Consider the following 13286-nt stretch of genomic DNA (forward strand, 5'->3'; position numbering starts at 1 on the left):
TACACGTGGTGCATTTTAAAAGTACCTGAATTTGGTGCACGAGAGTCACTGTCAGAACCAAAAGTGTTTTAAATGCTTTGTGAATTTGGCGCAATACATTAAGAAGAGTAATGAACGCCAGGAAAGTGAAGCAGCAGCATGATTGTATAGTATATCCACACATACATGTATGCTCATCGACTGTTTTGGCCTGCTTCTGTAACATAGACTTGTATATTTTCCCTCTAAAAAAAATGTAATTTGTGATTGCTTTGTGATAAAACATGGAATGTTTTAATTAGCTCTTACAGAGAATGATCATGACTGCCAGTCACCACTAAAAGGACCACTTCTGTCCACTACAAGACCACTAAAGCTTACAAAAGCAAATGGTATGTTTCTTCACATTTTACAGTGTATTCACATCTTCAGGGAGATGCAGCAAAGATCGGTTTCAACCAGCTTTTTATAGCAAAAAAAAGCAAAAACTAGTTAAAGATTGGAATTATTAATATCATTTGTCAAAAATTGCTTTATATATGCCTAATATATGACCACCACTCGAACTATTGGGTCCCCTCTAAGAGAAAGGGCTGTTGTTTTGCTGAGATCACATTGGAGTTGTGCTGTGTGGCCAGTTTAGGTGGACATATTGCTGCCTAGCAAAGTTCATCTTTAGTTACAAATGGTTTTATGCACCTGTATCCATTGTTTACAAGAGCCTTCTCTTGAGTATAGTTTATACAGCAGTCAGCATGAACTATGTACTCATGTTATAATACAATGTTCCCTCTGAACAGAATCCACAAATTGCATCATAATACTGATTAGGTTTACATTTGGCATGGAATTTTATAAAATATTCTTTTTGCAGGAGAGGAAAAAGACTACAAAAAACAACTAAAGCAGATGCTTAAAGACTTGGCCAGAGAGAAAGATAAGAACACAGAAAAGGAAATACCCAAAATGATCCAGGTAACAGAACCTTTGTTTGTTGTTTTTTATGTCTGTATCCTTGGTAGAAAGATTAACTTTCACTCTTCATTCATAGATGAGCAAAAAAGAAGAGTTATATCTGACAGGTTTTTGTTTGTCTTTGTACCATACTTTCTTTCTTTAAAAAAGGGATAAATGGTTTCTGCGAAAGCCACAAAAAAAAAGTCTGAAGCAATGATGCAGGGGCATCAGCTCTACTATACTCAAACTTAGACTAGTATGTTGTCCAGGGGTCAAATCTGAGTAGCCTCTATCTGAGGTTTCCCACAGAGGTATTTTTGCAACTGATTACTCCATAATAGGACATAATAAAATATGCATATACATCCATATCGTATATCAATGTGTTTACCCAGTAACATTTGTGGACTATCTGTCATTTGGCACAGGAGCAACTGTATTTTCACAGCCACTCCTGTTATGTAATACAAAGCAATTCCTGGTTGCCATTTCATCAACTAGTAATTGCTGGCAATAGCTGCAAGGTGGAGAGGACATAAACATAGGCGGCACATCTTAGAAACTTTAATGAGCATTTATTTTTTTCTACAAAAGGTGTACTTTGATGTGCGTTTATTATTTTTTTACACTGCAGCCTGTAAAGCATTGCACCCACGATCAGTAGATCATGGGTGCAATGTCGGGCTCTTGCAGACACTCAGTACAGCTGTCTGCCTGTACCTCCTGTATGATTAAAAATTTGTATGATATGATAAAATGTATGATAAAAATTTGGGACGTCTTCTACGTTCAAAATCCTCAAGTGGTTCAACAACAATTTCTGAATTATTAAGTAACCAGGAGTCTGCTCAGAACCTATCATTAAAGTTGCAGCTTTATACCGTAGGCTTATCCAGTTCAGCTTCTTGGACATACTACGTACGTCCTAAAAGTGAACCTTTAATTGCAATCCGATGGCTACAGTAGCAGCCATCAGCTTGTGTGGGTTTTATTTAGTTGGCTCCCAGCTACAAAGTGAAAGTGATGCAGCAGCTCCAGAGCTGCCAATCACTTTCACAGAGCCAGTAGTACGGTTAATGGGAAAATTAAATTAATGAGACATGCAGCTTCATAATGTAGACATATCCAGTTCAGCTCTTTGGACATACTACGTATGTCCAAAGAGTAAACCTTTAATCTCCCCCTCTCCCCCTGGTGGCCACCTTCTTCCATGGTCCCGGGGCTCTCCTGCTTTTACCGGAGCCTGGGAACACAACTGCCAGCTAGGGGAGAGGGATCGCTGTAAGACTAAGGCAAATCCATGCCTCGATCCCACATGCAAACAATAAAACCATACGTGATGCCTCTTCCGGTTTCAGATGCACCCTTTTCTGGCCAAGACAGCCAGGGCACACATCTAACCAAGTCAGTCTGTGCTTAGTTAGATGGTGTGAAGGGCAGGGGAGACGTTGGGATCTATTAGATCTTTAATGTCTCCATAAAGTGTACCTGTCACCTGCCCAATGTGATGGCAAAAAATAAATAAAAAAATAAAGAAGTTAAAAAAAAGAAAATTATAATAAAATATATTATAAATGTTTTATTTTTTACTGCTGAAACCTCCGTTGCCCCGCACACCTGTACAAGCACAAGCCCAGGGTATTCATACATATGTAAACCCTGGTCACAACACACGTGTTACATGTTGAACAATAATTCTAGCTCAAAGGGCTCCTAGATAACGCTAAACTGATGATCTGAGAAATAATACCGTTTTAAAAACTGCTGATCCCCTGGCTTTGCTTCCGTCCTACTAAACCAAAAAGGTGCTGGCTATGCACAGGTGCATTGGATAGAAGAAGATCCTGGACTGCCGCACTACTTAAAACGATGTCTTTATTGTACAAATGAAATCCAAAAAACAACCAAAGCGATGCAGTCAAAATGAAGTGAACAACAGGAATAAGGTGGCTGACATGTTTCACATCATGTGATGCTTGGTCCTAGCTCATGAGTAAACATCACATGATGTGAAACATGTCAGCCACCTTTTTCCTGTTGTTCACTTCATTTTGACTGCATCGCTTTGGTTGTTTTTTGGATTTCATTTGTACAATAAAGACATAGTTTTAAGGAGTGCGGCAGTCCAGGATCTTCTTCTATCCAATAAACTGATGATCTGTAAAGGCTATAGTTGTTTTTGGTGATATTGTAGAAGCACTCAGTTCTAAGACATGGAATGTTTGGAATCTATTTACTCGATGCAACCCCATCTTTTATATTGTAACCAACAATGGGTAATCATATGGTGTGTTTTTGCACTAAAATTAATTTATTATATTTTTTCCTGAAAATTTGCATTTAATTAACAGTTGCGCATATATCATATGACATAAAAATGTGCAACTGTTTACTTTTTATTCTACAAGGCCTCTTGCTTTCAGGAAACAATGTTCTGAGGGTTGAAGTAATTTTATTGCCAAAAATGTAAATTTTTACATGTATGCAACAAAAAAATAAAATTGCTCTGGAGCCGAATTGGATATAAAAGATTCCCATATAGAGAGCTGCACACAGTGCCTGATTGAACCTCTCTGTGTCCAAGACACCTCTTGTGTGATTAAGATCCCACACACTGTCTTCATATTTACCAAAACTATGTAGTGAAAGGACCTGCCTGATTGCATACAAATTTAAACTCTTAAGGTTTGACCTCATATTATATGGTTTTGTTAAATCTGAAGACAAAAATCTGAAGAAAATGTAATGGTGTGTATGAAGCTTAAGAGTTTCAATTTGTATGCGATCAGGCAGGCCCTTTTGTACTACATGGTTTTGGTAAATCTGAAGACAAGACTGCAGAAAATCGAATATTGTGTATGAGGTCTACGTTACAAAGGTGTTGGGAATTTGTTACAAAGAAATCCTTGGAGCTACCAGTGGCTTTATATGCAATAAGACTGAATAGGTTCAAGTTTAATTACTTAATTTGGTATGCATCAGGTATATGAGAGAATAGAAACGTCCATCCATTTTTATTTGTAACATATTCTCTTTAGGGTGGATGTAAAATGTAAAATTATTACATTAAATCATATTGTACCTTTTTTTTTTCTCCCCAGAGAGAATTTATACAATTCTGCAAAACCTTATATAGCCTGTTTCATGAAGACCCAGAGGAGAATGAGCTGTACCAAGCCATTGCCACAGTGACAACCCTGTTACTTCAGATTGGAGAGGTTGGGCAGCGCAGCATTAGTATCAGTTCAGGAAGTGCCTCAGATGAATATTTTGATTCAGAGAATGGTGCCTGCTCCTCAGATCAAGACTGCGTTTTCTCTGAGACTGCTAGCACTCCATCACATCCTACTCCATCCCCGTTACTAAGTGAAGCAGACTGGGTGGTGTCCTTTGAACACATACTGGCCTCTCTCCTGACAGAGCAATCACTGGTGAATTTTTTTGAGAAGACATTGGAACTGAAACCAAAGTTAGAAAGTGCAAAGAGCAATCCGTACAGCCTCAAAATTAATGGGGCATGCCAGCAGCCATCCATGTTATGCTGAACAAAGAGCTCTGCCTGTCTCCTGTATTTATAAGGCTCTGAGCAGCTAGCATGATGGAAACCTTTGTGCTCTCTCTTTCAGCAATTATTTATGTATGTGTGTTTGTCCTTCTCACCAATATGGTTCAGCAATATCTGACATAATTGCTGCCTAAAGGAGTTGTCTGCAAAAGCAACAGTCAATTTCAGATTCCATTTCTCGCAGTATCCAGATGCCTTTGATGTGTCAAGAAGAAGGTCTGTCCACATGAAAAGGAACAGAGATAATTGGATCTGGCGTTAAGTAGGATGAAAATTGCTACTGGATTGTAGAAGATTCCTTTAACTCCTCAGTCATATAAGCCATATATATGTCAGCCTATATGGTGACGAGTGTTGTTGTTTTTTTAAGGTTTATTGTATTTGCTTTATATGCAGTAAAATACACTCCAATACTCTGGAACATTGTATTTTATATTGAAAATAGGCACATAACACAGATATGGCAATATGGCATTCTGTATTGTTGGGTTACCAAAGCACACTGGACGGTTTTTAAATCTTGTACTAATAGTAAGTACTTTCTCCTGATGCATCTCTTCTATGAAGCCTACTGTAGGTTCTCTGCTGCCCCCGCTACTTCCAGGCAACAAGCTGTCCCATTTCAAGGAGTATCTGGCATGCCAAACATTCAGGGGTATAGCTGGGGGTTATGTCCAATGTTCTTTGTTTTGTATGTGAGTTTTGTGTTTGCACTAATAATAATGTTTCAATGCTGGAAATTGAAACTTTTATTCTGTTTGATTTGCATTGGAATTCATGTTAAAAATGTCAAGTTGACTTACCTTGTGCTTTTTGTGTTGGTCTGTGAGAATCTGCACTTTTCAATAAACAAGTTTTTATTATGCTTTGCTTAAAATAATTATTTGACTTAGGCTATGTATATTGAGATTGAATGAAGGAGATTCACCCTGGAAAGCACTCTGCAGCTAACTTTTACCAGAATGGGGTCTGGAAACCAAATTAGGCAAAATAGGCGGTCGCCTAAGGCCTCGCCCTCCCAGGGGCCTTGCCGTCGCCTAATTTGCCTAAAGAGCCGCCTCTGGCTATCCTCTTACATCAGTCCCAGGTACAGTCAGCGGAGCTTCGTGCCGCCTCCTCCAGAATACAGTCAGTCCGCCACCTCTCTGCTCTGTATTACCCGCCCCACCAGGGCACTTCCCAGTCTCCACTCCTGTCAATTAAACTCCACTGGAACAGCAGGTGTCCTTCTCGTCAGAACACCGGCAGACACACACACAGAGACCGTCAACTGCCGTGCCCCGCCCCACCAGCCAGCAAATCCTGTGTGTCCCTTCAGCCAATATCTTGGGCAAGGGTGCAGCTAGCACCTCAGCACAGGATCGCCGAGTCCACCCTTCTTTCAGGGTGGGGCTTCCGTTGTGGAGGCAGATCCAATTCCAGTACGTTGTAGCCTGTCTGTGTGCAGCTGACTGACTGCTGTGCTGAGGGTAAACTGACTGAGCTGTGAGCGGACAGAGCCTTGCTATCTGTGAGGTACATGGGCTTGGGGGGGATGTGCATGTGACTGGGGGCTGGTACATGTGACTGGGGGCTGGTACATGTGACTGGGGGGTGGTACATGTGACTATGAGGGTGCATGTGACTGGGGGTTGGTACATGTCACTATGGGGGTGCATGTGACTAGGGGGTTGGTACATGTGACTAGGGCGGTGGTACATGTGACTAAGGGGCTCGGTACACCAGCGCACAGTACTAATTCAAATTAATTGCATATGTTAAGAGTACTGGTGTCAGTGTCCTCTATTTCAAAGCTGGTGTCAGTAATGGCATGCTCTCAGTACTGGTGTCAGTGCTCTCTATCTCAGCGCTGGTGTCAGTGTGCTCTCAGCGCTGGTGAGATAGAGCACACTGACACCAGTACTGAGAGCATGCCATTACTGACACCAGCTTTGAAATAGAGGACACTGACACCAGTACTTTAAATATATGCAATTCGCTTGTATTATTTTTTCCCATTCTAGACGTGAGTGGGGCCTCATGTCTAGGTTATGCCTAAGGCCTCATAAAGCCTAGAGCTGCCTCTGGTCCTGTGCCTTTACTTTACAGTAAACATAAAAAGGTTTGCATTTTAAACACACCAACATCATGGCTGAATGTGACTCTAACCAGTCACAGGGAACCCCAATAGTGGTCACTGATAGTGATAGCAGTGATTACAAATGAGACTGTCTAACTTTAAATATACATCACATTTTTTATGTTAATTAGCTAGATGCCATAACCCCAGTATTTATTTACAGCAAAAAAAAAAAAAAAAAAGGGTGAACTGATATCTGCACTAACTTCAAAACAATGGTATTGAAACGGAGCAGCTAGCACAGTTTGTGGATAAAGCAAACAAAAATAGTAAAAGTTCAATAGTGCAGTGCTCCAGTGAAAATAATTAATTGATAATGTCCAAATGATTACTTTTAAAAGCAAAAGAAAAAAAAATGTAATTTTGAGTTTAAAAAAAATAAAAAATAAAATAAGTTGATGGCTGGGAACCGAAATTGACACCATGGTGGCTTCGGTCCTCCAAGGGCATAGAGGCAAGTGAAAGCCATCTTGCCCTCACTTGATTTCCTACCCAGCCATTGAAATGACCGGATCGCTGACCAGTAAGCGGCGGGAGGGGAGGCACCTCTCCTGCCCCCTATAAAAGTGATACCATGGCAAATCTGCTGCTGGGACCACTTTTATCAGAAAGCCGGCCACCTGCTGTAAATAAATAATAAAAGTTCAATAGTGCAGCGCTCCAGTGAAATTAATTGATAATGTACAAATGAGTATGATCATCAATGTAGTTGAAACGAAGGACCTCCACCAAGATTTCAGTGTGCAGACATATAAACACATCAGACCCTGTGCAGTCAAACTGCTTACCAGAAAGATATCATTATGGGCATGACAAATCAAATAATGCAGGGGTCAATGGCAGTCACACTTCCAACTGGATGTATAGGTAGAAAACGATTATCCACAGACAGCATCAAGAATAAGAAGCATCCAAAACTCATAAAGATCCAAAGGTGTATATTGCGTTCATCAGCAAGAGTGTAACCAAAAATGCAGAGAGGAGACGGCAATAGTGAAGCCCGTAGGTAAAAGCAACACACATTTTATTGTATGGTACTTACAAAAACAAACAGGTAAACGGGCATCAAAACATAATAGAACTCCGCGGCTCATAGCGTACTTGTATCAGCCAGCCTGACATGTTTCATCCAAAAAGGATATCATCAGAGGCCCAAATATATACCAATGCTCCAAAACAAAGCAGGCATGTGATAGGCCAGCATGGCTGCAAAAGCAGCTGTGCACAATTACTGACCTCAAACGCCACCGATCGCGCATGCCCAGCTCGATTGCGCTAATAGATGATCAGGGAGTGTGCACACATTTGAATATACACGCAGGCGCGGTGCGTCCGCACTAACCTGCTACAGAAGGAAATTCTGTCACGTTGGGACAAGCTCCCTTCATCTCTGGATTACCAGATTCAGTTGAGTCATCTGGTCAAGTCTTCTCCAGCCTCTCCGGTTGGGGGGGCGTTTGGGGCACCCAGTCAGCCTAGGGGCACTGGACTCAGGAGGAGTCTCGCCTGCCAATCAATGTTCTGGAGCTCCGAGCAATCAAACTGTGCCTTGCCAGGTGGTCCCTGGATCTGCAGGGCTGACTGGTCAGGATCCAGTCCGACAACGCCACGGCCATGGCGTACGTCAATCATCAGGGAGGCACACGGAGCTCAGCTGCAGCGACGGAGGTCGCGCACATCCTTGGGTGGGCCGAAAGGTCCGTTCCGGCTCTATCGGTCGTGTACATTCCGGGAGTACAGAATTGGCAAGCCGACTACCTAAGTCTCCAAACACTGGACCAAGGAGAATGGTCGCTCCACCCGGAGGTGTTTCAGAGTCTGTGCCGAAAATGGGGCACTCCAGATGTGGACCTTCTAGCGTCCCGTCTCAATCGGAAGGTGCCACGGTTCGTGGCCAGGTCGAAGGACCCGTGGGCTGACGCGTTGGTGGCACCTTGGGGTCATTATCGCCTAAATTACGCCTTCCCTCCTCTGAAGCTTCTTCCTCGCCTGCTGCGCAGAGTGGAAGCCGAAGGGATTCCAACAATCCTGATCGCCCCAGATTGGCCGCGCCGCTCCTGGTACGCGGACCTGGTGTGTCTGGTGGCAGACGCCCCCTGGAGTCTACCCATGAGAGAAGATCTTCTGTCGCAGGGTCCGATCTTCCACCCTGCTTTACAGTCGCTGGCTTTAACGGCGTGGCTGTTGAGAGCCAGGTGCTGAAGGACCGGGGCCTATCAGGCTCGGTGGTTTCTACCATGCTGCGTGCACAGAAGTCTACTTCAAGGAAGATTTACCATCGTACGTGGAAGGCCTACATCTCTATGTGTGAGGAGATGAGATGGCACCCCCGTACATACGTGGGTATCTGCTGTTCTTACAGCGGGGAGTGGACCAGGCTCTCGCCTTAAGTACGGTTAATTTCGGCTCTAGCTGTCTACTTTCAGCGACCCTTGGCAGTGCACTCCTTGGTGCGTACGTTTGTGCAGGGGGTCCGGCATGTGGCCCCTCCTGTGCGCCCTCCACTGCCCCCATGGGACTTGAATTTAGTCCTCTCGGTCCTTCAAGAAGCTCCCTTTGAGGACATTCGAAAGATCCCTTTGTTGACTCTGTCCTAGAAGGTGTTTTTTTTTGGTGGCAATTACATCGATCAGACGGGTGTCTGAACTGGCGGCCTTGTCCTGCAAGGCTCCTTACTTGGTCATCCATGAGGATAAGGTGGTACTGCGGCTGCAGCCATCTTTTCTCCTGAAGGTTGTTTCGGCTTTTCACATTAATGAGGACATTGTGTTACCACCCTTATGTCCTCGGCCGAAGAACCCTAAGGAGGCCACTTTACATTCCCTGGATGTGGTTCAGGTCCTAAGTGTGTACTTATCTGCTACGGCTCCGTTCCGGAAGTCGGACTCACTGTTCATGTCAGTGAACGGTCCTAAAAAAGGTCTTGCGGTCTCGTTGGCCATCATTTCTAGGTGGATCAGACAGGTTGTGCTTCAGGCCTATGCCCTGAAGGGGCGGGCGCCTCCCTTTCAGGTTACGGCGCATTCGACCAGGGCGATCGATGCCTCTTGGGCTTTCCGTCATCAAGCCTCTGTGTTACAGGTGTGTAAGGCAGCGACCTGGTCGTCAATCCACACCTTCTCAAAATTTTACAAGGTGGATGTGAGTGCATCTTCGGATGCCTCCTTCGGCCGCAAGGTGTTACAGGCGGCAGTTTAAGGTTGGAGTTCTTCCGTTGAGTAACTCCGGTTTTGTTTGGGGTGTAGCTTGGTTTGCTGTGTTGTTTTCCCACACCTCAAATTTTTGACACTGCTTGGGGACGTCCCTAAGTTCAAAGGCTGCTATGTCCGTCCATGAACGGAAGAGAAAATAGGATTTTTCATGGACGGACACAGCACCCACCCCTCCTTCGTTTGTACTGCTTGTTACGAACTGGAGCTGCTGAGGCAGAGTGTGGGTTATACCCGGGGGACCACGCCCCCTGGGAGGAGCTGTAATGAGGAAAGTGTTGTTAACACTTAAAGTGATGTTTTTCTGCCTAACTCTCTTGGAAGGAAGGTGCATAACCCCTAAGGTCAAAGGCTGCTGTGTCTATCCATGTACTCAGAGAAATGGATTTTACGGTGAGTACAAATATCCTATTTTCTTGCTAGAAAATTACTTAGAACCCCAAACATTATATATATATTTTTAGCAGAGAATCTAGAGAATAAAATGGTGATTGTTGCAATATTTTATGTCGGACGGTATTTGTGCGGCGGTGTTTTAAACGTAACTTTTTTGGAAAAATTTACTTTCATGAATTTTAAAAAAATGAAAAAGTAAAGTTAGCCCATTTTTTTTGTGTAATGTGAAAGATAATGTTACACCAAGTAAATAGATACCAAACATGTCACGCTTTATAATTGCACGCACTCGTGGAATGGCGACAAACTACGGTACCTAAAAATCTCCATAGGCGTTGTTTTAAACTTTTTGTACGGTTACCAGGTTTAGAGTTACAGAGGAGGTCTAGTGCTAGAATTATTGCTCTCGCTCTGACGATCGCGGCGATACCTCACGTGTGATTTAAACACCGTTTTAATATGCGGGCGCGACTTCCGTATTTGTTTTCTTTGTTGCGCGAGCTCGCGGGTAGGGAAGCATTTTAAAAAAATAAATAAAAAAATCTTATTTATTTTAAGAATATTAAAAAAATTTTTTTTACATTTTGATCACTTTTATTGCTGTCACAAGGAATGTAAACATCCCTTGTGACGGTAATAGGTGGTGACAGATACTCTTTATGGAGGGATCGGGGGTCTAAAAGACCCCCGATCCCTTTCAAAAATCTCATATCACCGAAAACGGCGATTCTGAATACTGTATATTTTTTTAAATCCGGCGCCATTGGCAGCCGAGAAACCCGGAAGTGACGTCATGACGTCGCTTCCGTGTTTACATTGCAGAGATTGAATCAAAGCCGTTTACGGCATCGTTTCAGTCTGCGCCTGGACACTGGAGGTGCAGGATTGAGGATCGGGTCTCCCGGTGGAACGGGAGGCCTGGTCAGAGCGGCGAGAGGTGGCGGGAGGGGGGGGATGTCCCCTCCAGCTCCTCCGGCATAACAACCGAGTGGCTTTTAGCTGCATCGGTTGTTATGCCTGGATAGCCAATCGCCGGCTATAAACAACGGTACCGGGATGATGCCTGCAGCTGCGGGCATCATCCCGGTATAACCTCCGAAAACCGAAGACGCATATATGCGTACGCTCGGCGTGAAAGGGATAATTTCCTTGATACCAGCCACAGTAAGAATGAAGATTAAGGGCACCAAAGTAGTGTATCTTCCTGTTGGAGACATCTGGAATTTGCTGTAATAAGGCAATGAAGAGGAAGGAAGCATTGGCAGCTTTTCTGATCTGCTCGTAGAGGAAACGAGGTAGGAACGTCACCACGCTGTACTTGGCTGTAATGATTGATGATTAACAGAGGCACATCTAAGTATGCAGAGATCCGGGGTAAAGATGTCCACATAGAACATTCTACGCACGGCTGCCGCTCACAGATGGCTTGAAGGGCTCGTGGAACGCAGCATGGAAGGGATGATATACTGTCTCTATCATTTAACTATTTCAGCAGCGGAAGGATTTACCCACTTCCTGACCAGTCCATTTTTTGCACTTTAACGGACAATTGTGCGACGTAAACCCAAATGAAATGAATTTTTTTTCCCACAAATAGAGCTTTCTTTTGGTGGTATTTGATCACCTCTGCGGTTTAAATTGTTTGCTCTATAAACAAAAAATTTTGAAAAATACATATTTTTTTACTTTTTGCTACAATAAATATCCCACAAAAACGTAAAGAAACAAAACTTGTTCCTCAGTTTAGGCCAATATGTATTCTAAATATTTTTGGTAAAACAAAAAAAAAACAATTAGCGTATATTGATTGGTCACCCTCCTGACTAGGTTCTGACAGTGAAGACATACTGGCGGCCCTGTCTAGGGGTGTAGGGGGACCCTGCCTACTATCAATCAAGCTCTTAAATTACTGGAAAGTGCATGCGATCTTGTCCTTCACAGACGACAGGATCTTATGACAAGCCGTCACTGAATCAGCTTTGACCAAGCTACTAACACACTCGGGACAAAGAGGCTTTTCCCAATGGGTGCTTAATTTTGCTGCACATATGTCACACCTTTTTGAACGCTGCATCCGGATTTTGTTTGAGATTTAAAGGTTCTCATACACTTCGGTTAGACGGTGGTCACATTGTTTGGTCAAGAAAGGTCTGAGTGTTGTCGCCTAGCGTACAATATGTTACACGGTCATCGCAGCTCTAGAGCAGTGTACCCAGGGACTCCAAGCTAATCAACATTTTGTGGTTTGGCCAGCGCTGGTCGCTGTTATAGTTTCGTAGCTGAAGTGTAGGTCCACAAGGTCAATGATTTGGTCAATGGTCGGGGTCTTCTTTGATCTCCAAAGTCTCGTTAAACAGAGTCTAGCAGACAGTAATATGTGTGTAGTAATATATCTAAGGGGAGAAGGTACGTCCTCAATAGTCAGGTTGAGTAATGCAAGTTCTGGAGTGGGGGGCACCGAGTGCTTGGTAACGGTGGATATGAGCTTGGATGTGTTTTCCCAATATGTTTGGACATTCTGGGCAAGCCCAGAATGTGTGGAGCATGTCTCCTTTAAGAGATTTGCATCTTCAACATAGATTGGAGGTTTGGGGTTATAGGATGCCAATCTATCCGGCGTCAGATACCACCGTAATGACATTTTTTGGGTAAGCTCCCAAAGTGCAGAGCACTTTGTGGGGGTATAAACAGACTGAAGTGCATTGTTCCATTGTTCATTGGATAAGCTACGAGCCAAATCGGCCTCCCATCGAAGGTGGGAAGGCGATTTGGAGAATTGGGTTTTCATGTACAGTAGATTATAGAAGTGGGTGATGCTCCTAGTACGGGCGTCTGGGTCAGTTAAAAACTTCCAGGTCTTTGGAGGGATGGTGTATACGGGTAAGCGTATTGTCTTCATGCAGTGGCAGAGTCTTACATAGGTAAAGAATTCTGTGGAGGGGAGATCGAACTTCTTCTGAAGCTGGGAAAAGGGTTTAGGCGCATCACTGCAAACTATTTGGTGCAAGAATCGGATTCCCTTGAGGGTCCAGTGGGTCAAGGGCAAGTCCGGCGAGAGATA

General features: G+C 43.6%; 1 protein-coding gene across 4 annotated transcripts in view; it reads left to right on the forward strand.

Moving 5' to 3' along the window:
- Positions 1-5366, forward strand: part of TBC1D8 (TBC1 domain family member 8) — a 149558-nt gene extending 144192 nt beyond the window's left edge. For all 4 annotated transcript variants that reach the window (XM_040336436.1, XM_040336434.1, XM_040336437.1 and 1 more), the window contains 3 exons: positions 282-371; positions 854-954; positions 4038-5366. In XM_040336436.1, coding sequence (XP_040192370.1) covers positions 282-371; positions 854-954; positions 4038-4481 — 635 coding nt within the window. In that variant the 3' untranslated portion in view covers positions 4482-5366. The remainder of the gene's footprint in view (positions 1-281; positions 372-853; positions 955-4037) is intronic.
- Positions 5367-13286: the final 7920 nt, after the last annotated feature.

This window comes from Rana temporaria, chromosome 2 (assembly GCF_905171775.1).
Source record: "Rana temporaria chromosome 2, aRanTem1.1, whole genome shotgun sequence".
Taxonomy (NCBI): domain Eukaryota; kingdom Metazoa; phylum Chordata; class Amphibia; order Anura; family Ranidae; genus Rana; species Rana temporaria.